Below are 26,003 nucleotides of genomic sequence, written 5' to 3'. Positions count from 1 at the left end.
CGATCTGTGTGAAAGAGACCCAAAATTCTACCTTTTACAAGAATCTTCTCTGTCACCATCCCACTAAATTGACGCCCAGACACCTCCTGCCCTGCAAACACCCAAAACTGTCCGGTCCAGCAGGATTCCAACCCTACTCAGCCACTTCTTTGCAGGAGAAATTATAAGGTGCACTCACTCAGACGCCATCTTGCCCCACCTCCCTTTTGTGGGGTTTTGTTCCCACTTCAATGACAAGATCTCTTATCTTTCACACTCTAATGTTTCCTTGAGCAAGTTAATATCTTCATGCCTCAGTTTATCTACCTGCAAATTTGGGATAGTCATTTTGTATACATATAATATTATATATATAATTTATATAATAGCAATGACTGGCATAGAGTAGTTGCTCATTAAATACAAGCTCATTTTATTATATATTTATTTACTTCATCTTATATATAATGTACACTCCATTTCTCATACTAAATGTTCCTCTATCCAAATTTTTAATTTGAGTGTCTTTGGGGACAGCCACTAAGATGACCTGCTGGCTGTTCTAATGTTACTTGATGCGATTTACAATATATGATGAATTGCTTAAAAGTTATTGCTGTCTATCACCACAGAGAAATAAAGAGAGGACAAATAGTTTGTTTATTAACTGAAAGTACTCTGAAGAAGTCAGCAAGAATTACTGTTGGACTTGCCAGCATTACTTTCTACAAAACTTTTATTCTGCTGTCCCATAAACTTTGTCATCAAGGTAATAAATAATAAGTTAGCCTTATTTCACTGAGTTGGTTTTTAGGGAAAAGTAAGCCAGGAAAAGTTGAGACACATGGTTCTGATGCAATTCCTTGAAGTAAACAGTTCAATGTGCAGCTGCTTCCTCTATAATGGGTAGGAAAAGCAGGGAGCCCCTCTAAAAGTACTTCATCCTGGTCAATGGTTAGAATGGTATCTTGAGAATGAACTAACACATGTGACTTTGCTGTCAGAGCAAGAGAACATGAATAGTGTCCAAGAAGCAGTCTTATTAGGGAGTTCCAAAAAAGTCCCTACTATCACAAAAAAACATATTTCATAAGGGAGAATGTCTGGATTATCTGAGCATATTTTCTTATTCATTTGATGATTAGCTTACCTATTTCTGAACAATTTCAAGACCCCAAAATAATCCTTTTTCATTTTTGAAATAAATGTATGAAGATGCGCTCTTTTCCCCAAGCCCACACGTGTGGATGAGGATCAGTGTGATAAACCATTCCCTTTCCTAAGTCTTATAAATTGTAAATTCAAAGAAGCTTTGTATCACAACCAATAAGGCAACTTGAAGTTTTGGAATAATGTTTATATGCATGTATATATTATTCATTTACTATATTACAATACTCAGTTTATGAGTCTGTAATTTAGAATTTTTATTGCAATTAGTAAGGGGGAGATACACATACCTTTCTTTATGTTAATAAGTAAGAAATAAAATCTCTCTATATATGCACGCAGTATACATGCATATGTGTGTGTATAATGATATAGGTAAAGATACATGTAGACGTAGATATTTATTAAATTTATTTTCTACAAATGACCAACATTTTGTGAAGCTAAGGTAATGAAGTCTGTTTCCCAAACTCTCTAGAAACTGAAAATATAAATTAAAACAAAGTACATCTTTGATGAATTTTTTTGATGAATTTTTTAAATATTCACGAGTTTCTAATCAAATTGAGAATCCCAAAACACAAAATTGCCCCTCCTTCCTAACTAATTACTCTAATTATTTAGAGTATTTAGAAAGAGGCAGCTAGAAAATGAAAAATACAAGAACTTTCTCAGATTTCAAAATAAAATGCAAGCCTGTTGATGGATAAAATGGAGTGAGGAAGCAACCACATATAGCACCATGGCAAAGGAGAGAGACTGACAATGCTCCAAAGCACCACAGGCTCAGGGTCATGGCGAAAAACAGAAAAAACTGTAGGGGAAGGACCTGTGGTTAAAATCTGCAGTTAACAGTGGAAGTCTGTCCACAAAACAATTGACAAAACTAGTCAACTCTCAACATCCACTACCACTCACCTCCTGCTTTCTCTCAATTACAAGAGGGAACCACCACGACACTTTTATCCCAAAGGAGAACATTTAGAAGAGTATTTTGTTGCTTAAAGATACCAACTTACTGTCCTACAAAATTTGGGCTTCTAACATAGTGCCTGTGTTCTAGAATAAGCATCCAGTTATACAATTGCAAGTACTGTGGCCTAAAAGCCAGCTTTCAAATGAAGACAAATCATCTTCACATAAATCCTCTTCACATAAAGAAAGCTCCAAAAAAGACCTTTCATTTAAAATGGTGGCAGAGCAAACATTCATGATAAGCTAAATCTCCTCCTGTAACAGCCAGATAGAGCCAAATAAATTACCCAGATCAAGCATTAAAGGAATCAAAGATCTTTGAATAAAATGAATATAAGAACTGAAACTCCAGGTGCAGAGAGACTTTCCAGAGTGAGATGATGATAACAGGCCTTTTATTTTATTTTTATTTTTTTCTTGAGAGGGTCTGTGGCCAGCTGGGCACGGGCTAATGATCAGACCTGTCCAGGCAAAGAATCGCTGCTTGGAAAAGAGCAATGAGTAAAGCTTTTGGTGGTCATACAGTATTCTGAGGTATAGGAGGAGGCTAGTTAACAAGCATGGAATTTGTCTTGTGTGTCATATGTATGTTTAGTTCCCATTTGGTTTTATTTCTGTTGCTGTCATTCTACTTTTCCTATAGGGGAAGGTGTTATTTCTCTCTCACTGCTTTAAGATATATATTTTTAAAGATTTATTTATTTCTCTCCCCTTCCCCCCACCCACAGTTGTCTGTTCTCTGTGTCCATTTGCTGCGGGTTTTTATTTGTCCACTTCTGTTGCTGTCAGCGGCACGGGAATCTGTTTCTTTTTGTTGCGTCATCTTATTGTGTCAGCTCTCCATGTGTGCGCCACCATTCCTGGGCAGGCTGAACTTTCTTTCACGCTGGGCGGCTCTCCTTATGGGACACACTCCTTGCGCGTGGGGCTCCCCTACACGGGGGCACCCCTGCATGGCAGGGCACTCTTTGCGTGCATCAGCACTGCACGTGGGCCAGCTCCACACGGGTCAAGGAGGCCCGGGGTTTGAACTGCGGACCTCCCATGTGGTGGACAGACACCCTAATCACTGGGCCAAGTCTGCTTCCCATACTTTTAAGATATTTTTGTCTTTACATTTCATAAGTTTGATTAGGAGACCTCCTGCTGTGGATTTCATTATGTTTATCCTTTATGGGGTTCACTCAACTTTTTGAATCTGTAGAGTTATGTTTCTTGCCCAATTTAGAATATTTTCATGCATTTCAAATATTTTCCCACCCTTGCACTCTTTCCCCTCTCCTGCCCAGGATGACAGTATTACAAAATGGTATTTCTTTTGCTGTGTCCCACATACCTGTTTCTCAGTCTGTTTTCTCTCTGTGGTTCAGACTGAGTAATTGCTGTTGTTGCACCTTCAGGTTCACTGAGATTTTGTCCTGTAACCTCCATTCTGCTGTTGAGCCCACCACTAAGTTGTATATTTGGATTATTGTGTTTTCAATTCTAAAATTTCCTTGTGGTTCTTCCTTACGTCTTCCATTTCTGTGGTCAAAATTTCCCATTGGTTCCATCGTTTCAAGCATGCTCATACTTGCTTGCTGAAACATTTTAATGATGATGGCTTTAAAATCTCTGTAGGATAATTCAACGTTGAGGTCACCCTGGTGGCAGTGTTTGTTGAAAGTCTTTTCACAATCAAGTCCAACTTTTCTGGGCTCTGGGCATGAAAAGCAACTTTTGATTGAAAAGTAGACACTTGGGGCATTATGTTATGAAATTCTGGATCTTGTTCAATTGTTTTAGGAGCCCTCCTTTCATAGTGCTTTGGGGGAAATTGGGGATGCAATCTCATTGGCAGTATGTTTGGAAGGAAAGGCTCCATTAATCAATGAGTTGGGATGGGAGGTGGTCCTAGTTCTGCTGGGGAAGGGGGAGGGCAGGCTCTCCTCTCAGCCTCTAGCCATACCACCCTCACTGGGAAGGGCAGGGTTACCTCATTACTGCTGCCCTGTGGCCTTCCTTGACTCCACATGCATTTCACCTCCTGCGCAGCTGGACGTCCGGGTTCTCCACATATTCTCCAATTAGATTAAGGAGAAGCATAGCTCATTACCACCCAGAGGGTCTAGAAACCCTGGCTCCCCACTAGGATTCTCTGATAGCACCCCGCAGGAGCAGGGATGTTAGGACACATTATTAGAACTGGGAAAAGGTGGAAATCTAGACTCCTCACTTGGCCTTTGGCCTCTGTAATGGGAGTGGGGGTGGGGCTGTATTTTCCCTGTCTTGTTTGACTTAAGAGCAGTCATTGTTTAAAAGTATTTTGTCTGGCTAGGCTGCCCCTTTAGCTCAAGAGGGCAGGGCTTCCCTTCAGGACTTTATTCAGCCGGTGCCAAGTGGCATTTCTGAATACTGGCTGCTCCAGATTCCAATTCTGGGAGAGATGAAGCAAAAAGGAAACTGAGGTAACTCACCACTGTGTTGTTCCTTGTATTCTGAGTCCGTAGCTGTTCCACCTTCTTCCCTCCACTTTTCGGTCTTCTTGTGTCTGGTGTACATAAAGTGTCCAAGTTTTTAACTGTACTTAGGGGAACAGGGAAAGAGACTTCCAATCCATCTTTGTAGAATTTGAAGCATCGATTCAGTGATTTTTTTATTTTTATTATTTTTTATTTTTTACACTTCTTTATTAAACTTAATAGATCACAAAGAATGCGACATTAAAAAATATTTCAAAAAACATAAAAAGCATGAGGTTCCCATATAACCCACTCCCCACCCTCCCACCCCATCATTTTTGTAAATTGTATTTTTTTAAGATATATGCATCACCAAAAAAACTGTGTACACCCCACATCCCCACCCTACTCCTCCCACACCAATAACCTCCCCCATCATTGTGGTACACGCATCGCACTCAGTGAACACATTTTGGAGCACTGCTGCACCACATGGATAATAGTTTACCTTGTAGCTCACACTCTCCACCAGTACATTCAGTGCGTTAAGGAAGGATATACAAAGCCCAGTATCTGACCCTGCTATATCACTCAGGATAACCCAAAGTCCCAAAAATGCCCCCACATCACATCTCTTCTTCCCTCTCCCTGCCCTCAGCAACTACTGTGGCTCCACCTCAATGCTACAATTTCTTCCATTACTAAGCACAATAGTTTTATAGTAGAATACCAGTAAGTCCACTCTAATCCATATCCTATTCCTCCATTCCGTGGACCCTGGGATGGTGATGTCCTCTCCACCTCTAGATCAAGAGGGGGCTTAGATTCCACATAAATGATGGATACAATTCCTCTGCTTACAGTTGTAGGCACTCTTGATTCCCTGGTGCAGTGGTTGACCATCTTTACCTCCCTGTTAGCTGACCTGGGTTTGTCCAATGAGCCAGAGGGTAGGAGTTGCAACTCTGCTGAGGCTCAGGTTCCGGCTGGCACATGGGCAGTCCAGGGATTCAAGTCCCCTGAGTATGCACCATCCCTTGCACCAACCATAGTTCAGTCAAAGTGACAGAAGAGGCATGTGTAGAAAAGTCACCTCTGAGTCCAGCTCCATCACACTCAGGAGCACAAATTCCAAAGCAAGCCCTCTGACATGGCACAGAACTCCAAATCCATCTGTCATTACCATATACCCTGCGGATCTCCATTGCCTTCAGGAGAACCAGCACCTAGGGTTTTATCTACTTTGGCTCCCTCTGGGGTCCTGCTGAGTTGCACATAAGCACGACCCCTCTGATGACCTCCCAACTCTTTTTGGAAGACTCTTAGCCATATCAACTCATTTGTCTTTGCCATTTCCCCCTTTTATTCAAAATCAAGCCCTCAGCATTGCTGCAGTTTCTATAAATCCAGTCCCTCAAGTAGTGAAGATTGATTGTCACTGTGGGTCCTGAGGTGAGGGGGCGAGAGGTACAGAATAGAAGGAAGCAGGGCAACTGGGGGGCAATGGAAGTGCTCCACAAGATCATGCAATGGTGGATATAGGACATGTTAACTTACACCGAAAGCATATAAAAGTCTATAAGCTAAAATGTAAATCATAATGTAAAACATAAGGAAACAAAAAATTTAGAAATTTGTACAGTCTAAAGTATAAACCATAATGCAAGCCAAAATGAAACCATGCTTGATAGCTATGTTTCAAAATCTGTACATCAGCTACAGCAAATATACCATGGACATGTGAAAAGATCATTGCTGGGGAAAGGGGAAAAGGATTTGATGTTGAATATTTGGGAGTCCCCTATATTGTGCATGTGAATTACTATGATCTAAAAGTTTTTTGAAGATAAAACTAAAAATTAGAAAGAAAAAAAAAAGAAAGGATGTAGATACTGAGGAAGAAATGAAAGAAAGTACCCTGCCACTGTACATACAGGACAACACCTATTACAGTGATGAAAAGCAAAACGTTAGAAACAAAGCTTTATAATATTTTTCATTTTATTAATACACCAATTTCTTTTTACTTTATTTTAGTATTTCTAAATTATTATGTATTCTATTTCTAAACTTTAAACCCATCACTATATTTCAATTTCCTATTTATTGAATTTGGCAATATATTAGGCTTCATTGTTGAAGAATTTTGGATCACAGAGAGGTTCAAATATGGCAGGGGAGGAACTCTGGTGTGGGATGTTATTGATGGGGGGCATGTGAGTTGGGGGGGTCTCCAAAGCATGAATATAGGGGACATAAAAATGTTCTGATACATGTTGGGTATTTTTATAGTAGTTACAGTTACAAATGTCAACTGAGGGAGTGCTGAGTTCCTAACCACGGGAGCTCTGTCATATTCCCCAATGGAACAACAATAATTCCCCGAAGTGCAACAGCAAAGACCAAGAAGGAAGATGGTCCAATTACGAGCCCTTATACTGATGACTATGCTTATGAGCGTATGTGCCTGAAATATGAACTAGGTCTAGAGCTGCAGGGTGCCTAAGAGTTACCTTCTGAGAGCCTCCATGTTGCTCAAATGTCACCACTCTCTAAGTCAAACACAGCATGTAAATGCATTACCTTCCCCCCAGTGTGGGACATATCTCTTGGGGATGAGCCTTCCTGGTGCCGAGGGATTACTACCAATCACTAACTCATGATGCAACTAGAAAGAGACCTTGAATTAAAGGGTCAACTCAGACCAGCAGAATATTTCAGCCTACATGTTGGATCAAGTATTCAGTGATTTTTAATCAATATTTAGTCGATATTTTAGGCAATATTTTCCTATATAGTTAAGACATACTGTGTCTTATTTAAGAATTCTTTAAGTGTACCTAATGACAAACCTAAATTTTCTTGATAAGGTTTATTAAAACAGTTTGATCTGCAATCCCTTTGAAATGCTTTCTATTTTATTCTCTAAGCCAGTTTAGCTCCCTTTATACCAGCATTGCATTGTCTTAATTACTATAAATTCATAATAAGTCTTGGTAGTTATGTGCATTTCCAGCTGCCATCTTTTTTCTTTAAGACTACCTTGACTAATTTTGTATTTTTGACCCTTTGCATTTTCATATAAATTTTAAATCAATTTCCACTACTACCCCTGGTAGAATTTTGTTTTCAATGCCATTGTACTCACCAATTAATTTGAGGAACATTGGATCTTAAAACATTGAATATGAGTGTGGATTATTGCTCTATTTATATAGGACTTCTTTGATTACTTATTAATGCATTGTAATTTTCAGTGTAGAAGTTTTGAATATATTTTAGAATCTTCCTATGTTTTAGATGCTTTTGGCTATTATTGATACCACAAACTCTTTATGCTACAGCTTCTTCTTAAAAGCTTTATTTTTTAACCATTGTAAAGTTATAATAATTAAGACGCATTATAAAAGCTCAGGGTTGGCCAGTAAGACAACCTAAGCTGAAAAGACAATCTGTGGTTCAGTACAAATCCTCACACGCCTGTGTCAGTGTGATTCAGACAGTGGAAATGCCATGTCCGCTTCATCACCCTACTCTCTTTAAAGCTCTTGCTCTGATTTGTTTCACAAACCATATGTTTTAGTCTGCTACAGCTGTCAAAAACAATTTTAACAATGGGAATGTGTTAACTTACAAGAACACAGCTATGAGGCGGTGAAAATGTTACAAATCAAGGCATCAAAATGATGTCTTCTTCTTGAAGACTGGCTGACAGCAATTCTGCACTTCTCTGTCACATGTCAAGGCACATGGTAGCGTCTGCAGGGTTTTGTTGCTTCCAGCCTCTTGCTTCCATGGTCTTCTCTTTCTTTGTCTGAATATCATTCTCTTTTCAGAGGATTAAGACCCACCCTGAATTGGATGGGTCACGTCTGAAGTTAAGATCCTACTCACCAAAAGATCCTACTTACAATGTGTCCACACCCACAGGAATGGGTTAACCTTAAAGTTACTTAACAGCATGCTTTTCTGGGGTCCATACAGCTTAAAACCATTACACTATAAGACTGCAGATATACTTCTGTGGCACCAAAATTATTTGCAAATATCACTTTAGAAAGAAATATACCATTCCATTTTGGATAGACAAAATTTATTTGACCAAACAATGGAAATTTAATGTCACCTTTCTTCTCTCTTATAACTCATAAGGATTCTACACCACTGTCTATTTCCTAATGTTTAAAAATTTTCTTATTGTTATATTAAAAATGGGTTAAAGCAGGAAGCGGACTTAGCCCAATGGATAGGGCGTCCGCCTACCACATGGGAGGTCCACGGTTCAAACCCAGGGCCTCCTTGACCCGTGTGCAGCTGGCCCATGCACAGTGCTGATGCGCACAAGGAGTGCTGTGCCACACAAAGGTGTCCCCCGCGTAGGGGAACCCCATGCGCAAGGAGTGCGCCCCCTAAGGAGAGCCGCCCAGCGCGAAAGAAAGTGCAGCCTGCCCAAGAATGGTACCGCACACACGGAGAGCTGACAAAACAAGATGACACAACAAAAAGAAATGCAGATTCCTGGTGCCACTGATAAGGATAGAAGCAGTCACAGAAGAATACAGTGAATGGACACAGAGAGCAGACAACTGGGGGAGAGGGGAGAGAAATAAATTTTTTTTTAAATCTTTATAAAAAATGGGTTAAAGGTTATAATATTTATGATGTACTCCTTATACATTTCTGAATTACTCTCTGGGAAGAATGTGCTAATCTATACTTGTCCTAAGATGATAATAAGATACCCCTCTCACTATAAAATATTAACACAATGTTCAAAGCCTATTTGAAAAGACAAAAGCAATAACTGGGTATGTTTTTAGTTTCCTAGGCTCCTCTAGCAAATACCATGAAATGAATTGGCTTAAACAATAAGAATTTATTAGCTTACGCTTGTGAGGCCAGGAAAATGTCCAAATCAAGGCATCATTATGGCAATGCCATTGATCCTTGGCTCCTCTGTCACATGACAAAGCGCACAGAAGCTTCTCTTCCAGGTTTTCTTGATTTCAGCTTCTTGCTTTTGTGGCCTTTTTCTCTTTGTCTGAATTTCATTCTTTTATAAAGAACTCAGGTAATAGGATTAAGACCCATCCTGAAGTAGCCTCATCAAAAGGTCCTACTTACAACAGCTCCACACTAATAGGAATCAATTTAATTTAAGAACTTATTTTTCTGGAGTTCACACAGCTTTAAGCCACCACAGATACTCACTTATTTTTATTTATTCATTACAAGTTATGCAGTCATACGCTCTGTTTCATGAGATTTTTTTTGCATCAGCATATATATATACATACATATACATACATACATATGTATTCATACAATTCATGTGTGTAGACATATAAATCCATTTTAATGCATTTTCTAATATATAATGAAATTCATTTTTTAATTAATGTCTGCATTTAGTCTGTCATATTTATAGCAAACATTTTTTCAGTTTGTTTCAGATGGTCTTTGACAGGATGACATTTTACTTTATAATATAGTTAGTAAAAGTGTTTTCCCAAGTAATTGAGCTATTATTTTTATATTAGAATATCCTTTCCCATTCTGAGATGTTTACTATTCACTTTACATTTTCCTGTCCTTATTTTACATTTCTGGAAAGATTACAACTCTAAATAAATCATTATTGTTATTAATCTATGTGATAACAGTGTATGTTATTTTCAAGTATTCAACTACTGTAGCTTAATTTAGGCACTAGGTTAAAATATGCATAGACATTTTTCATAATTTCAAACAGAGATAAAAGATTAAAGAAAAATAGCTGATGCTTTAATTAATAAAAACATAGTGTATTAAGGAAGGTTTTTATTTACCTTCTCTGACTCACATTGTGTGCCATTGTCCACAAAGGTAGGATCGCTAGCTTTATTATTTAGATCACGTGTGCTATCTAAAGACACACAGACTTGGCCTCCATAATAAGTATATTGAATATCATAGAGAGTTCGTTTTATTATTTCTGCTTTTGACCAATGACAAACTAGTTTTCCACACATGGAGTGCCTGGCAATATGAAGGAGAAAAAAATTACCCATTTGTTATTTGTTATTATTTCAACGTGAATAATAATTCAAAAGGTGAAGATAAATAATGATGACAAAGATATTCAGAACATATAACATCCTATGAAACAGAATATATAAATTCATCCATATCCATTGGTTCATCTCTCATTTGTATTAAGTGACTACTGGTAGTAAACAAACACATGCATTTGGAAAACATATAATTTTGTAAATACATACTCAAGATAGCAACGGTCCCAGTAACAGCTTCCAAAGCGATCCGTGAGAACATTCACTTCTTCATAACATAGAAAACTAGCACCCTTGGCAACTGAAAGAAAAAACAAGTTTGAATTACACATATTAAACAAAATAATTAAAATTAAAAGTGTTAAATTAATATAAAGACACCTAGGTAAGAGAAGTGGGGCAAGGGTCATCCACTGTAAATTTGTGGTATCACTTAAGCTATACAAAGAGAAGAAACATTTACTACAACCTGCCCACATAAGAAGAAGAAACTCGTGGGGCATCTGGTTGACCAAGATGGTGGCATCTTTAGGAGGCTGCAGGGTTCCATTCTACCATAGAATATTTGAACATACAGCAAAAACCAGCGAAGCAAGCTTCCTCAAAACTCCAGAAAATAGTTAACAGGTTGCAGTAACTGAACAAGTACCAAATCAAGAAAATGAAACTTAAAATAGGTAGGAGGTGCTTGTGGCACACTTGTTGGCCCCTTCCCCAAACCCTCTCCCTGCATGGTTTGGAGCTGGCCTACACACCCATTGTGGTTCCCTGATTCTGTCCCAGAGGGAACAGAGTAAACCTATGGGCATACCGAGGAGCCTGTGTGTCAGTGTCAATCTATAATATCAGGAGGCAGCACGAAGTACCGACTCAGAATACTTCCTTCTGGCTCACACTCCCAGAACTGGTCTGGCAGGCAGAAGCAGCTCGCTGACATCTAAAGCAGTGTAAGAAACAATCCAACAGAAGAGATCTAAGAAAAAGGGTTGCTGACTTTATGACATTTAATAGAGCACCCTGGAGTGGGGAAAAGCCCATATCATATGGAATAGAAGAGGCTTTCAGGTTCCTATATATAGGGGAATTCCTAAGGCAAGGCGTGCAAACCTAGGGCAAATCATAGGCTCAGGAAAGACAGAAAGGACTCAGCACTTTTGCTTCAAAAATAGAATTACCATGTGATCCAGTGATCACATTTCCAGGCGTATACCCCAAAGTATTAACAACAAGGACTCAAACAGATTTTTACACACTGATGCTCACAGCAGCTTATGCGTGATTGCCAAAAGATGGAAGGAACCACGTGTCCAACAACAGATGAATAAACAAAATATGGCATATACATACAATGAAATATTATTTGACTGTAGAAAGGAATGAAGCTCTGAAATGTGCTAGAACATGGATGAACTGTGGAGACATCACATTGAGGGAAATAAGAAGATGCAAAAGGGTAAATATTGTATGGTCTCACTTATGTGAAATAATTAGAATATACAAATTCATAGAGTCAGAAAATAGAATACAGGCTATTAGGGGCCAGGATGGGGATAGGGAATGTGGAGTTAATGCTCATTTACAACGGAGTTTCTGTTTGGTGTGATGGGAAAATCTGGTAATGGATAGGGTGAGAGAAGCACAATGTGAATGAAGTTAATGCTACTGAATTGTATATTTGAAAATGGTTGAAATGATAAATTTTAGGTTGCTTATAGTCTTTTAACAGTGTAAAATTCTTTTAAACCTATAGGACTGTACAACACAAACTGTAAACTCTCATGTAAACAATGGACTACAACTTATAATTATAGTGATATTGTTTCATCAATTTCAACAAATGTACTAAATTAATATGAAGTATTAATAACAGGGAAACCTATGAGTGTGAATGTGGTATATAGGAACTCTCTATGCATAATTTTCCCTTAACCCTACTTCTCTAACTAAAAAAAGAGTAGGCAAATTTGTTTTCATACTGCAGAAATAACTGAATAATGACATACTTTTTTGTACTCTTTATCTACTATGCTTTTATTTACTCTTTCTGCCAATGTCTGGAAATTTGACTAATAGCCCCTAATTTTAGCCCTTTAATTGATAAGTCCATTTTAACACTCAGTTTAAAGTTGTTTTTAGTAATGATTGCAATTTAATCTTGTTTCCAAATTTAGATTGACAAAAATAATGCCTTTTATTGTGTCCATAGTGTGGCTCACTAACTTTCTATATTTGAAAGTGAACTCCCAAATAGTACATGATTCTTACATCTTCCAAAAAGCCTTGCACACTGTGTATCTGTATTTCGGCATCTTCCACCATAGCAATAAGCAGTATTATTACGGCATGGTTCTAAATCAGCAGATAATGTATCAGGAACACATATTTCAGATATTCCATTACAGTATTCTGTAAAATCACACAGATCTCTTCTTTTCCTACATACTTTTCCTCTTTCAGATATCTGAGAGAGCAGGAAAAATGCAAATATATATATATATATGTAAAAGGGCAATTCAAAATGTAACAGCATTTCAATAAGAATATTATATCAATAAATATTTCTTTCATCACTATTACATGTTTCAATAAAGTTAAATTATGGATTTACTTAAAATTCTAGTGAAAGTGCTCTTAGTTAAAATGTTATGGTCATCTGAGTACAGCTCTAGGAGATCTAACTTGACAGGGTCAGTAAAGGTTCCCTCCTCTTCCAAGTATAAGATGGACATTGGGAAAGAGAGTCCCTTTGCTCTTCTGAAATACCATACACTAAGGAAATATAAGCCAGGAGCTGTATTTAGCTTTCAATGCCCCATAAGGAAAAAGCTGGTTTGGGAATAAAGTCTACACAGAAGAAAGGAGATCCAACAGATACATAGAGCAGAATCCCTATGTTACTGTTTGAAACAAAGTTTCACCTAGGCATGCCTCTAGATCCACCCTTTAGATTTCACAGAATAGTTTTCTTTGAGCTTCTTAGGTCTTTGTTTTCTTTGCTTGTTCATTCATCATCAAGATACAACTGACCAGTATATAACTGGTCATGTGTGATACCAATTAAAACTTGTTTTAATTTAAAAATAGGATAATCTTGAGCACTGGTTAGAAACATGATAATTACTATTATGTGTTAGCAAAACAGCTCAACTATTATCTTTCACATCTTAGCTCTTGGACTTGACTCTATCTAAGCCAAAAATTTATTAGAAAAATATCAGATTATATCTCAAATTTTTAAGCAAGCTTAGCTGGTAATGGACCTATTTCAATGTAGAGAAGGAAGAAAATTTACTGAAAGAAGCCTGTTACACTTATGGCCAATAATGGAAGACAGCAGAGTGTCAGATCTCTGTGAGCCTTGAAGGTAGTGGGAGCCAAACTCCATGCCATTCCTAAAAATAAAATTAATATTATCTAAGGCAACACACTGACTTTTCATCCCTGAAGCTCTCCCCTGCAACTTGTACCATGAAATTTCATTCTACCAAATGTAACGATTATCTCCATTTTAAAGAACTATCCCTTGCGATGTAGTTAGAGATCTATGGACTGTTTAGAAAAGCCCTATTGCATCAGCCCAATGACTGGGTGAAAAAGACCCAAATGAGAGCTATGGAGAAGGGAAAAGCAATATGGCCTATTGCTAAGGAATAGAAACCCTAGGATGTTGCTGCTACACTAGTGTCCCTTCCAAATAAATGACCATTTCTTTTGCTTACTAACCTATAAAGTGAAAAATAATATGCATAGAACAAAGTAGAAAAATGTTAGGAGTGGTTTTTATCAACAGAGAAAAAATGAACCTGGTAATTAACATTCTCTAATCAGCTTTTTTGTTTGTCTTAAATCTCCGAAAGTGCCTCACAGAAGGTGGGATGCTGAACTAAAACAATCCACAGAAGACAAATCCCATCCAATTCTCCTCTCAGATATGGCTATTGAGGAAAATCCAATGGAAGAACTACCCAAGGGAAATGAGGACGCAATCCATTTCCATTTTCAGTCAAAGCTGTATTTCAGTATTTGTTACTTGCCTCATATTGCTGACTTCTACAGTTTCATTTTTCCCCATTTTTAAATTGCAAATCTGTATTATTGTTGTATTGTTTACCCCAGCAATGAAAGTCAAGTTTGTTTTGTGTAGTTTGTTACCATTTTTGTTATGTTGTTTGATCATGAAGAGTTGCCTTTGGGCATGACCAAGAATAATTCATAGCACCCAAATAATCTTGTACTGTGAACTGAATGGTACTTGGATAGAGAATGAAACTAGATAGTCTAAAGCAAAGCTAAGAAACAGACTAAAAGAAACCTAAGGACATCCTCTGAATTCTGGAACCCGCTGTCTAGGAAACTGGTGTCTGTCTTTTACCATAACAAGAAACTAGTGAACTTGAAAACAAAAGACTACAATAGAAATATCTTCATCGTCTAACCCTGTGTAGAATAACATATATCTTCCAAATATCATGCTCTGCAAAATATTTAAGAACATGGAGTAAACAGTCATACAATTATGAAGTAGACAAAAATTAAAAATGCTCACCCCAAAGTATATAAAGTAAAATATTTGAAAGATATGTAAAAAAGTAAATAAAATGCATAAGGACACCAAAATCCATAAAAGAATACACTGTCACATTTTAAAAGCTTACCAAACAAGAATTTGGCTCACAGCATGGTCCAGAGCCACATTCTGCAGATCCAATCAGACGACACTCTTTAGCATTACAGCATTTTTTATATCGACAATTCTAAAAGCAAACACAATCAAGGTAATTATAGGTATATTCGGTCACAAAATATTTTACTTAATCTCAAAATATACTAAAGGGTATTTCTAAGTTAATTAAATTACTTCATGATTCTTTCATTTCTGTATTTTTTAAAACCACTGATTTAAACTTTGTATTTTCTTTATGGGAAAAAGGATGCTAAAGAAATTGCTCATAATTCCAGGCTCAAAATATCACACTATCATTCAATCATCCTTTCGTGCATAAGTATAGGTAATGCAAAATTTTAGATGTTCCTTTTTTCATTGATTATATCATAAGCATTGCCATATTATCAAGTGTTCTCAAAATATCATTTGGGGAAATATATAATCACTCATAGAAATAACAATATAAGGATTTCTAAAGTATAATCATGTTTTATTATTGTTTATAATATGTCAAAAAGGCTATTTTGGTCATTTTTATTTGCTCAGCTCCCTGATTTTCTAGAAGTAGAAATATTAGGCCATAGAGTATAAAACTTTTAAGTGCTTTTTAAATATGCCCTAAAAGTTAAACAGAGTTAAATTTTCACTGCATGAGTGACTGCCTCACAAGGCTGAGTTTTATATTTAAAAATTGGGAAAAAAGATAGGCAAAAATACCAGTGGTTTTTTTTTTTTTCTGTTTCAATTTTATTATTTTATTAATTATGTACTGAAACTCTTACATATCTGAAAAGTCTAGTTTATTTCTAGGCCCATATTTCTGTTGGGACATTCTTTTCCTTATGTTTTCCTCTTATATGTAGGCACTGCTATTACATTTACAGTATTAGCCTCTAGGCAGTAATATTTGTTATCAGTACTTTTCCCAATTTCTCATGACAACTTAGGTAGTTATTGAAAAGTTTTGATATTAAGAATGAGATCTACTTATCTTTTATTCGTAGTTTCTATTTTTGAGTTAATAGAAAAAACCTTTCATGTAAACATGTAGCTGTATTGTGTTTAAAATTTTCATGTTATTAATATTTTTACATTTATTTTTATTTGATTTGTTTTAAGTAAGATTTGCCTGAGAGGCTCTAACAATGTATCTTTTGGGAAGTGGATGTGGCTCAAGCAATTGGTCTCCTGTCTACCTTGTAGTAGGTCCAAGGTTCAATTCCTGGGGCCTCCTGGTGAAAGCAAACCAGCCCAAATGATGAGCTAGCCCAAGAGGAGATCTGGGCCACATGAACTGCTGGCCTGCACAGAGTGCTGGCCAGCGCAGGAGTGCTGGCCCACACAGGAGTGCTGGCCCACCCAGACTGCTGGCACACATGGAGAACTGGTACAGCAAGATGACGCAACAAAGAGACACACAGAGGAGAGACAATAGGAGACACAGCAGACCAGGGAGCTGAAGTGGTGCAAGAGATTGAGCCCCTCTCTCCCACTCTGGAAGGTCCCAGAATCAGTTCCCGATGCTGCCCAAAGAGAAGACAAGCAGACATAGAAGAACGCAGAACCCATGGATACAGAGAGCAGATGGTAAGCACAAAACAACGAGGGTGGGGAGGGAGAAATAAATAAATAAATCTTAAAAATAAAATGTATCTTTCCCCAGAAAGAGTAGCAAAATTTATCAGTTGCACTTATGAAATAATGATATTTTTTTTGTTTGTGATATCTGACTATCATGTAAAATTATATATAAAATTTGGTATAATATCTTTGATTACATATTATCTGCAAAGATTAAAGTATCACAAACTTTATTATAACATGCTTTGATATTGACATGAGATTTTATTCATTGTTTTCCATTTTCATGTTTCATTATGAAGAAGAGTGCATTAGGCTTCAAAATACAAATATTTCAAGGAAATACTTATATCAAATCATCAAGAGTATTTAGTTAAATGGAAGACTGAGCATATACTTAATATTAATATTGGATAACAGAATTTTATCCAAAAAGATTTTATCCAACAGAAATTCATGCATGACACAAAAGGGAAAATTCAAAAAAAATAGATTCCAAAAGAAAGACTATGGTGGAGATCAAGTTTTGACAGTGTTCAATGTATGATGGAGATCTAAACTTAAAGTTGGGCTTAGAAAAGTCAGTTTTGATGGCATGTAATTTGAGAATGGAATCCCACCATGAGAATAGAAGTAAGAACCTTGTAAAATGGTAAAAGTGATTCATCATTGAGAAATGGGAGGAATCAAAGGAATTCTTTTGCTCATAGATGTCTTAAACTTTATTCAAATATCTCCAGAATTTAATATCTTACAAATTTTCTCTATTTGGGGATGTAATGGTATATTTTAATGAAATACTGAAATGTTTCCCTATTTCTAGAAAATATTAAAAAGCATACTTTTCATACATTCATTGAGATTCCTTCTTGATTTAGACATTTTGCAGATATTTTCCAAAATATTATTCAGTCATTTAAAGTAAGATTAATTAAACTGGCTTCATAGAATTAGTCGGTAACTTTCATGTTTAATTCTATTTCTATTTGCTTGAAGAGAAAACTGCAAGTTGAGATGGAAAACATATGTAGAGAGAGAGAGAGAAAGACGGTGGTGGAGTAAGGAGCTCCTAGAGTCAGCTCCTGCTACAGGACAGTTAGCAAACACCCAGAGCTCTGTAGAGCTAGCTGAAGCACTTGTTTGGGGGCTCCAGGAGACCAGAAGAGCATCCTGCAACATCTTTGAAGGAGTGAAAGGAGGAGACTGTCCATCTGCAAAGAAGACACATAAGTAGAGACTCCACGCCCCAGAGGCTGCTACCCATCCTCCACTGGAGGCACACACCACCTTCGGAGCTATTCCGCGGCTGGAATTGAAAGCTCCACTTCCCAGAAACGGGGGAGGAAGAGACTGTTGGGCACCAATTTCAGCTACTGATGAGTAAATTCAGCCGTCTACAGTGTAATCCTGAGAACAGCTAAAGTTTGAGCCTGTCCAAGTCAGAATGAGGCTGGGAGCCACCATCTTAACTCCTCGCCTGGCACAAGGGGAAGTAGGGTGAACTGAGAATGCCAGCATCGGTGGGGACCAGCTTCTTTCCATCCATATCATATTGCAGCTCTAGCCTAGGCCCCAGTGCCACCTCCAGCAGGGACCTGCGCCAGCCTCTCCGGGAAGTTACTGGCCAAGCCGTGAAGGCTGGTGATTATCTTACTATGGTGGCAGGAGCCATCCCAGGAGCTATTCTGTGGCTGGAATTGGAAGCTCCATTTCCCAGAAACAGGGAGAAGGAGATGGTTGGTTGCCCATTTCAGCTACTGATTGGTAGACTTGGCTGGCTAAGAGATAACCCTGGGAACAGCTGGGGTATGAACCAGCCCAAGTCAGAAAGAGGCCAGTAGCTGCCATTTTTACTCTGCCCACAGCCTGAGGGGAAGCCAGGCTGATTGAAACTCTCAGTGTGGCAGGAAACAGTTTCTTTCATACAGATCAACCTGCAGCCCTAGCCTAGGCTTCAGCCCTGCTTCTAGCAGGGAGGAGGCTGAGGAGTCCTGCACCAACCTATCCAGATAACTGCAGGTAACTTTGGCTGCCATAGACTGAAAATCAGAAGTCTACCAGGGCAACGGCAGTCAACTTGGACCTGCACTGCATAGATTGCTGCCCACACCTGCAGCTCCATCCCTGCCTCAGGCAGGGGAGAAAGGGATGTGAAGCTTCATCAGTCTCTCTGGGAAACTACAATCTAGGCCTGTGCTTGGATTAGTCCACACAGCTGTGACTCTGTCCCTACTCCTGGCAAAGGAAAAAGTTGGGAGAAGCTTCTTTGGTCCCTGGCACAATGAGGGCAGCTTGAGCCTCCACAGATTACAGCACCAACTACATGCTTGGCTTCTACTGCACAACCAGCAAGGAAGAAAGGGCAGGAAGCCCTAAATTAAAGAGAAAAACTGAACCCAGAAAAAATATTCTAGTAAGCCAGATGCCAAGACACCAACAAAAAATTACAATCCCCACCAAGAAACAGCAAGTCATGGCCCAGTTAAAGGACCAAGATAATCCTCCAGATGACATAAAGGAGTTGAGACAACTAATCATAGATGTTCAAACAAATCTCCTTAATAAATTCAGTGAGATGGCTGAAGAGATTAAGATATTGGATGAGATTAAGACATTGGATGAGCACAAAGAAGAATTTGAAAGCATACATAGAAAAATAGCAGGGCTTATGGGAATGAAAGGTGCAATAAATGAAATTTTAAAAATTGGTATCATATAATAGCATATTTGAGGAAGCAGAAGAAAGGATTGCTGAGCTTGAAGAAATGGCCTCTGAGAGTGAACATACAAAAGAAGAAATGAAGAAAAGAATGGAAAAAATTGAACAAGGTCTCAGGGAACAAAAGACAGCAAAAGGCATGCAAACATACATGTCATGGGTGTCCCAGAAGAAGAGCTTTCTGGGGGAGAAGGAATATTTGAAAAAATAATGGTAGAAAATTTCCCAACCCTATTGAGGGACATAGATACCCTGTCCAAGAAGCACAACGGACTTCCATCTGAAAAAATCCAAATAGACCAACTCCAAGACACATACTCATCTGAATGTCAAAGACCAAAGACAAAGAGAGAATTCTGAGAGCAGCAAGAAAAAAGCAATGCATAACATATAAAGGATATCCAATAAGATCAAGTGCTGATTTCTCACCAGAAACCATGGAGGCAAGAAGACAGTGGTCTGATATATTTAAGATACTACAAGAGTAAAACTTCCAGCCAAGAATCTTTTTTTTAAAAGATTTATGTTATTTATTTCTCTCCCCTTCCTCGACCCCATCCCAGCTGTCTGTTCTCTGTGTCCATTCACTGCACGTTCTTCCATTTATCCGCTTCTGTTATTGTCACCGGCACGGGAATTTGTGTTTCTTTTTGTTGCGTCATCCCCCTGTGTGAGCTCTCCGTGTGTGCGGCGCCATTCCTGGGCAGGCTGCACTTTCTTTCACACTGGGCAGCTCTCCTTCCAGGGTGCACTCCTTGCACGTGGGGCCCCCCTATGTGAGGGACACCCCTGCATGGCAGGGCACTCCTTGCGCATATCAGCACTGCGCATGGGCCAGCTCCACACGGGTCAAGGAAGCCCGCGGTTTGAATCACAGAACTCCCATGTGGCAGACGGAAGCCCTAACCACTGGGCCAAGTCTGCTTGCCTCCAGCCAAGAATCTTATATCCAGCAAGACTGTCTTTCAAAAGTGAGGGTGAAATTAGAATTTTCACAGAGAAACAGAAACTGAGAGAACTTCTAAGCAAGAGACCAGATTTTCAGGAAATACTAAATGGTGTGCTAGAGACTGGAAAGAAAAGACAGGAGAGAGGGGCCTGGAAGAGAGTCTAGAAATGAAGATTATATCAATAAAAGTAATTAAAAGTATCAGAAGAGTGGTGAAAATAAAATATGACAGATAAAACTCAAATAGTCAGGAATAAACTTAACCAATGTTGTAAAGCACTTATATTCAGAAAACTGCAACTCAAGGTTAAAACAAATCGAAAAAGCCCTAAATAACTGGAAGAACATTCCATGCTCATGGATTAGAAAACTAAATATCATTAAGATGTCCATTCTACTCAAATTTATATACAGATTGAATGCAATCCTGATAAAAATTCCACTAGCCTTAAAGAAAAAATTGAAAACACGATCATTAAATTTATTTGGAAGTATAAGGTGTCCTTAATATCCAGAAACATCATAAAAATGAAAAGGGAACCCTCATCTCCAGACTTTAAATCATAATACCTACCTATAGTGGTAAAAACAACATGGTACTGGCCTAAAGACAGACACAATAGACCAATGGAACCAAATTTATGATTCAGAAACAGACCCTCACTGGTACGGTCACGTGAGCTCGGGCAGAACAATCCATTCAACAAATGATGCTGAAAGAATTGGACATCCATAGCTGGGAGAAGGAAAGAGGACGCCTATCTCACATCTTATCCAAAAATTAACTCAAAATGGATCAAAAAACTAAAAATAAAAGCAAGAACCACGAAACTTGTAGAAGAAATTATTGGAAAAGTATCTTCAAGACCTGGTGGTAGGTGGTAGATTCTTAAAGGAGATAAGAGGAAGACTGAGTGGACTACTGGTGTTTAATGTATGTAGAAGTTTTAATTAGCTTTACTAGTAAAAGTGTGGAAATGTATAGAGTAGATGGCAACACACAGTGAGTAACAGCTAGTTTGTAAATGGGGATTTGAATGAACATGGTAGTCTAGTTATATAAATACCAATTAACAGAATGCTAGAGAATTATCTAGGAACTGTATAGCACAGTAAACCAAGAGGTGGGTGAGAATTGTGGTTGATGGTACAGATGCAAGAGTGTCCTTTGTTAGCTAGAGCAAATGTGTATCACTACTGCAGGGTGTTGGGAATGTGGAGAAGCATGGGAAAAATACAGCTGGAGTGACCTATGGACTGTGTTAGTAGTAATAATATAATATTCTTGCATCTATGCAAAAGATATATTGGGTTGATACTGAGGCAGTATGGAAAATGTGAGCCAAATGTACACTATGGACATGGCAACAATCAGATGATATTATTTTATCTCTAGCAAAACACACCACATTGGGTGTTGTTTGGGAATTCTGCACATGTGCATGATTGTTTTATAAGTTTACAACTTCTGTCATAAAAAATATATTTAAAAAATAATAATAGGGTGGGTTGGGGGGAAAATATACCAAATGTAAGATAAGGACTATGATTAGTAGTAAGATTTTGACAATATTCTTTAATAATTTGTAACAAACGTCTCACAACAATGCAAGGTGTTGGTGGAGGGTTGATGTATGGGACCCCTGTATGATGTTATGCATGTTTGCTTTGTAGGTTCACAACTTCTACTATACACTTGTTTATGTATGTTCATATATAAATGCTATAAAGATAATAATAATAGGATTGGTTCAGGGAAAAATACTTTGCTTAGTAGTAATATTTTGACAATGCTCTTTAATCATTAGTTAAAAAGGTTTAACAACAATGCAAGTTATTGGTGGTAGAGTGACTTATGAGAGTCCTGTATGATGTTATATATGTTTGTTTTGTAAGTTCACAACTATTATTATACACTTATTGTTTACATATGTTTATGTATGAGTGATATACTTCAATAAATTAAAAAACAAAACAAAAAAATTGAAAGTAATTACTGTAAGGAATGTTATATGGTATGGTATAATCCTTTTTATATCCCATACAAATCATCATTCAATAAACGTTTCTTTAGGGAAAAAATATATGTACTTTATAATAACATTAAAAAACAGAATGCCAGAATGCTTAGGATTAAACTTAAATAATTAAGGTAGCCCAAATAAATGGAGCAATTTCCGAAGTGCATGGGTTGGAAATGTCAGTTGTTTAGATATTCATCTATAGGTGCCAAACAATTCCAATCAATCTCAGCAAAGTTTTAAATGGAAATGCAAAAACTTAAATTGCACCATATATCCTGATACAAAATAAAAAGTAGGAAGACTTATATTCTTATACTTGATCTCTTTGTAAGGAGAGCTGGAATTAGTGTGGGATAGAATATCTGGATCAATGGAACACAAGAGATAAAGATATATGATCCAATGATTTTCAATAAAGGTACCAATGGAATTCAATGGGAAAAGGATAGTTTTCTCAAAAAATGGGGCTAGAAGAATTGGATATCCAGTTCTTACTTGAAGAGAAACACAGAAATTGACATGAAATGGATCACAGATATACTCATAAAATCTAAAAGTATTTATCTTCTAGCAGAACACATAAGAAAAATTCTTCACAATCTTGGGAAAGACATAAGAAGCACAACATGTGAAAGAAAATAATGGATAAACTGGACTTGACCCAATTAAAAACTTACGCTCTTCAAAAGACAACATTAAGAAAATAAAGGAGACATTGAATGTCCAATAAGCACATGAAAACATGCTTACAATAATCTGTCACTAGGTAAATCAAATTAAAACTTCAATGAGATACTGGTACATACTCAAATAACTAAAATAAAAAATACTGACAATATCAAACGTTGGGAAGTATAAGGAACAGGCAGCTCTCTCAAATAGATGGCTGAAACATAAAATGATATCATCATATAGAAAACAGCCTGGAAAATTCTTACGAATTATCAGTAAAATTAACATATGGCCAAACAATTAAACTCCTAAGTATTTATCTAAGAGAAGTGGTAACATATGCCCACACAAAGATCTATACATGAATGTTCCTTGACTACATTTTTCCTAATAGTCCAAATCAGAAACACCCAAATGTTCTTTAATATATGTGTGAAGTCCTTCCAGTGTTCGAAGTATCACTGCACCCAGCACAACCACTAAAAGCTTTTCTGATTTCTCTTTGGTAGAGATTCTCATCCTACACTAAACTTGATCCTCTGTCCAAACTCAGTTTCTAAAACATCCCTTTGAGAAAAGATTGGTTGGTACAGTTCAATTCACATAAAAATAGTTTGATCTTTTCTGGAATTTTAATGTATTATTTGGTGCTTCTACAGCTCTCTGCTTTGTATTCATTTCTATGAAAGGAGGTATTTATCTCTGCAGTAACGTTTTTGTTGTTGTACTTGTGTCATCTTGTCGTGTCAGCTCTCCGTGTGTGTGGAGCCCTTCTTGGGCAGGCTGCACTTTCTTTCGCGCTGGGTGGCTCTCCTTATGGGGCGCACTCCTTGCGCGTGGGGCTCCGCTACGCGGGAACACCCCTGCATGGCAGGGCGCTCCTTGCGCGCATCAGCACTGAGCATGGGCCAGCTCCACACGGGTCAAGGAGGCCCAGGGTTTGAACCGTGGACCTCCCATGTGGTAGGAGGACGTCCTATCCATTGGGCCAAGTCTGCTTCCCTCTGCAGTAACTTTTATAAAGCATTTTTATTGAGATATATCACATGCCACACAATCTATCCAAAGTGTACAATTAATGGTTCTTAGTAAAATTGCAGTATTGTGCATTCATCACCACAAAAAAATTTTAGAACAGTTTCATTCTCCAAAAAGAAAAACTCCACACCCCATAGCCATCACCTCACAGTTCTGCTATCCTTCCCCAACCCTACATAACAACTAATCTAATTCCATCTTTATAAGATGATTTATATTTACGTTTTATATAAACAGAATCATACACTATGTAGTACTTTGCCTCTGGTTTCTTTTACTTAGCATCATGTGGGGTTTTCCCCCCTGATATTAACACCTTGTAACATTAACATACATTTGTTCAGTCACAAAGAAAAAGTCTTACGTATGCAATATTACCCATATTTATATTTCACATGAGGTTTTACTATGCTATACAGCATAGCAACTGAGATTTAGTAACTATATAGTAACAGATAACTTATGGGTGCATCATTTTGATGATGGGGTAGAATTTCCATTTATTGAAATACATAGATTGTAGATATACAATTTAATGAGTTTGACAAATATATACAAGATATATAATAATTCCTATCAACCCAGAAATTTCCTACATTTCTCCTCCAACTGAATCGAATAATTATGTAACCTTCTGATTTCTATCACAACAAATATTTCCCACTATTGAACATCACATCAATGAATCATAGATTATGGTTTCTTTTTTATACAAATCAGTTTTATGGATATATAGTAATAAACATACAATTCACCCAAAGTGTACAATCAATATACACTTTGTACAATCAAAGTGTATAATCACATAGTTGTGTGTCCATCACTTCAATCATTATTAGAGAATTTTAATTATTTCAATAATCATAATAAACAAAAATCAGACAAAAAATTTCCTCGCTTCTCAATCTCTCTATGCTTCCCCCACTGTACATAGCTGTGTTGTTTCTAGCTACTCTACCCAAAGTGCATAATCAATGGATTTTAGTAAAATCACATTGTTGTACATTCATCATCTCAAAATTTTAGAACAGTTTCATTACTCCAAAAAAGAAAATTCTACACAACTTAGCATTCCTCCCTCAGATCTACATAACCACTAATATACTTTCATATTTATAAATTGATTTACATTTACACTTTATATAAATGGAATCATACAATATGTAGTACCCTGTCTGGCCTCCTTTACTTGGAAAAATGTGGGGTTTTTCGTCTAATATTAACATTTTCTACTATTAACTTGCATTTGTCCAGCTTCAAAGAAAAATGGTCTTATATATGCAATTCTACCCATATTCAAATTTCACGTAATATATTTATATTTCACATAATAGATTTAGCTCATAGCAGGGCAATCATAGAGTATTTTGTCGTTTTGTGTCTGGTTTGCTTCACTCAAGATATTGTCCTCCAGGTTCATCCATGTTGTCATATGTTTCACGACTTCATTTCTTCTTACTGCTGCACAATATTCCATCATTTGTGTACACCACAATTCGTATATCCATTCATCACTGAACGGACACCTGGGTTGTTCCCAACTTTTGGCTATCATGAATAACATTACATGAACATGGGTGTGCAGATGTCTATTTGTATCACTGGCTCAGTTCCCCTGGGTATGTACCTAGCAATGCAATTGCTAGGATTCATGGAAAGTCTATATTCAGCTTCTTTTGGAACTGCCTAACAGTCCTCCACAGTGGTTGTACCATTCTACATTCCCACCAACAGTGAAT

General features: G+C 37.4%; 1 protein-coding gene across 1 annotated transcript in view; it reads right to left on the bottom strand.

Moving 5' to 3' along the window:
- Positions 1 to 26,003, bottom strand: part of LOC131276532 (A disintegrin and metallopeptidase domain 3-like) — a gene marked incomplete at its 3' end in the record, with an annotated part of 109,543 nt that overhangs the window by 18,357 nt on the left and 65,183 nt on the right. Inside the window, exons 13-16 of the mRNA XM_058289817.2 lie at positions 15,271 to 15,369; positions 12,881 to 13,076; positions 10,826 to 10,916; positions 10,394 to 10,583 (exon numbers count right to left, since the gene is read on the bottom strand). Of these exons, the coding sequence (XP_058145800.1) occupies positions 10,394 to 10,583; positions 10,826 to 10,916; positions 12,881 to 13,076; positions 15,271 to 15,369 (576 nt within the window). The remainder of the gene's footprint in view (positions 1 to 10,393; positions 10,584 to 10,825; positions 10,917 to 12,880; positions 13,077 to 15,270; positions 15,370 to 26,003) is intronic.

This window comes from Dasypus novemcinctus, chromosome 29, assembly GCF_030445035.2.
Source record: "Dasypus novemcinctus isolate mDasNov1 chromosome 29, mDasNov1.1.hap2, whole genome shotgun sequence".
In the NCBI taxonomy this organism is placed as follows: Eukaryota; Metazoa; Chordata; class Mammalia; order Cingulata; family Dasypodidae; genus Dasypus; species Dasypus novemcinctus.
This window is presented reverse-complemented; position numbering and strand designations above follow the sequence as displayed.